The sequence below is a fragment of the Pecten maximus genome, chromosome 13 (genome assembly GCF_902652985.1).
Source record: "Pecten maximus chromosome 13, xPecMax1.1, whole genome shotgun sequence".
Classification (NCBI taxonomy): Eukaryota; Metazoa; Mollusca; class Bivalvia; order Pectinida; family Pectinidae; genus Pecten; species Pecten maximus.
Genome location: NC_047027.1, coordinates 21718722 through 21721432, shown reverse-complemented (window position 1 = coordinate 21721432; position 2711 = coordinate 21718722). Strand labels below are relative to the sequence as shown.

At 38.4% G+C, this 2711-nt stretch overlaps 1 protein-coding gene across 1 annotated transcript; it reads right to left on the bottom strand.

Annotated features, from left to right (window-relative positions):
* Nucleotides 1-2002: 2002 nt before the first annotated feature.
* On the bottom strand, nt 2003-2383 carry LOC117340544 (sporozoite surface protein 2-like). Its single transcript, XM_033902302.1, has one exon. The coding sequence runs from the start codon at nt 2381-2383 to the stop codon at nt 2003-2005; it is 381 nt and encodes a 126-aa protein (XP_033758193.1).
* Nucleotides 2384-2711: the final 328 nt, after the last annotated feature.

Sequence of the window (2711 nt, the reverse complement as noted above, 5' to 3'; positions counted from 1 at the left end):
GCCAAGCAGACAAATCTGAAAGCATCCGGGTCCTCCTGTGTACGTGACATAATGCCGTTATCAATCATTGACAAATGCATGATGGGATATTTATGTAAATTTTCAATTGAGCCAATATTAGAATGACGTGACAATTTACAGAACCATTTTGAATCCATTGTAACAGGTTTTGTTCAAACATCCACCTATCCGATAACGCGTTCGACTACCAGAAACAAATCCTTCATTTTCATTCTCATCAACTTTTCAATAATTGGTAACAAATTTCTTTGAAATGTAAACATTACCGCCAATAGCGCAGGAAAATTACTTCACATTGGAGTTGATTGCTGTCAAGATGGCGGAAACTTATCATCTGCCAATATCGCTCCATTATAGCACAATTAGGTCACAAAGAAATTGAGACCTAACAGCGACCCGCGGGACATTACTGGCCTTCTGTCATCAACAGTAGATCATCTGCTTCGGTCAGACGTTTGACGTATTAATTTCACAGCTCGAGTTTGCGAATACTATATATCCACGTCTCGCATTCTTTAGAATTCATTTGCGAAGTTTGCAGTTCAGATAATGACGGTAATAGGTCATGCATGGGTATCACATCTCCGTTGCGTGTTCAATAAAGGAAACAGTCGCTATGAACTTGCATTCATAGCAATATGAATGCAATTACTTTTCGCCTATATAGACTTTGGCGTAAACATCACTGTAGAATATATATATTTATATATCTTAACTGTTAAGTTATTGTTCAAATCATGTTTCGTCAATCTTAATTTACCAAAAGAAATACAACGTAAAATATCCATTTGACTAGATGATCTTTTCAATATAAAATTATCAAGTATCAAATATTTTAACCAACTATACATTCTATCAGTGGTTATGACGACATATATTTTTGTTCATGTTGGCATAAATATTGTAACTGAAATCTGTACTTGATTTTGCATCTCTATAGTTCTAGGTATGTTCCTGTTGTTAGGGCGTCTCTATGCTTTTTGAAGTGTTTCTGTTGGATTGACATCTCTATAATTTATGACGTGTTCCTATTATTTTGGTATCACTACAATCCTTGGTGTGTTCATGTTGTTTTGGTATCACTACAATCCTTGGTGTGTTCATGTTGTTTGGTGTCCCTACAATCATTGGTGTGTTCATGTTATTTGGTGTCCCTACAATCCTTGGTGTGTTCATGTTATTTGGTGTCTCTACAATCCTTGGTGTGTTCATGTTGTTTGGTGTCTCTACAATCTTTGGTGTGTTCATGTTGGTTGGTGTCTCTACAATCCTTGGTGTGTTCATGTTGTTTGGTGTCCCTACAATCCTTGGTGTGTTCATGTTGTTTGGTGTCTCTACAATCCTTGGTGTGTTCATGTTGTTTGGTGTCTCTACAATCCTTGGTGTGTTCATGTTGTTTGGTGTCTCTACAATCCTTGGTGTGTTCATGTTGTTTGGTGTCTCTACAATCCTTGGTGTGTTCATGTTATTTGGTGTCTACAATCCTTGGTGTGTTCATGTTGTTTTGGCGTCTCTACAATCCTTGGTGTGTTGATGTTATTTGGTGTCTCTACAATCCTTGGTGTGTTCATGTTATTTGGTGTCTCTACAATCCTTGGTGTGTTCATGTTGTTTGGTGTCTCTACAATCCATGGTGTGTTCATGTTATTTGGTGTCTGTACAATCCTTGGTGTGTTCATGTTATTTGGTGTCTCTACAATCCTTGGTGTGTTCATGTTGTTTGGTGTCTCTACAATCCATGGTGTGTTCATGTTATTTGGTGTCTCTACAATCCTTGGTGTGTTCATGTTATTTGGTGTCTCTACAATCCTTGGTGTGTTCATGTTATTTGGTGTCTCTACAATCCATGGTGTGTTCATGTTGTTTGGTGTCTGTACAATCCTTGGTGTGTTAATGTTGTTTGGTGTCTCTACAATCCTTGGTGTGTTCATGTTATTTGGTGTCCCTACAATCCTTGGTGTGTCGATGTTATTTGGTGTCTCTACATCCTTGGTGTGTTGATGTTGTTTGGTGTCGCTACAATCCTTGGTGTGTGCATGTTATTTGGTGTCTCTACAATCCTTGATGTGTTCATGTTGTTTGGTGTCTCTACAATCCTTGGTGTGTTCATGTTATTTGGTTTCCCTACAATCCTTGGTGTGTTGATGTTGTTTGGTGTCTCTACAATCCTTGGTGTGTTCATGTTATTTGGTGTCCCTACAATCCTTTGTGTGTTCATGTTATTTGGTGTCTCTACAATCCTTGGTGTGTTCATGTTGTTTGGTGTCTCTACAATCCTTGGTGTGTTAATGTTGTTTGGTGTCTCTACAATCCTTGGTGTGTTCATGTTGTTTGATGTCTCTACAATCCTTGGTGAGTTCATGTTATTTGGTGTCTCTACAATCCTTGGTGTGTTCATGTTGTTTTGGTGTCTCTACAATCCTTGGTGTGTTCATGTTATTTGGTGTCTCTACAATCTTTGGTGTGTTCATGTTGTTTGGTGTCTCTACAATCCTTGGTGTGTTCATGTTGTTTGGTGTCTCTACAATCCTTGGTGTGTTCATGTTGTTTGGTGTCTCTACAATCCTTGGTGTGTTCATGTTGTTTGGTGTCTCTACAATCCTTGGTGTGTTCATGTTGTTTGGTGTCTCTACAATCCTTGGTGTGTTCATGTTGTTTGGTGTCTCTACAATCCTTGGTGTGTTCATGTT

Coding starts and splice junctions, on each gene's coding strand:
- LOC117340544 (XM_033902302.1), bottom strand. CDS start 2,383: ATGAACTCACCAAGGATTGTAGAGACATCAAACAACATGAACACACCA.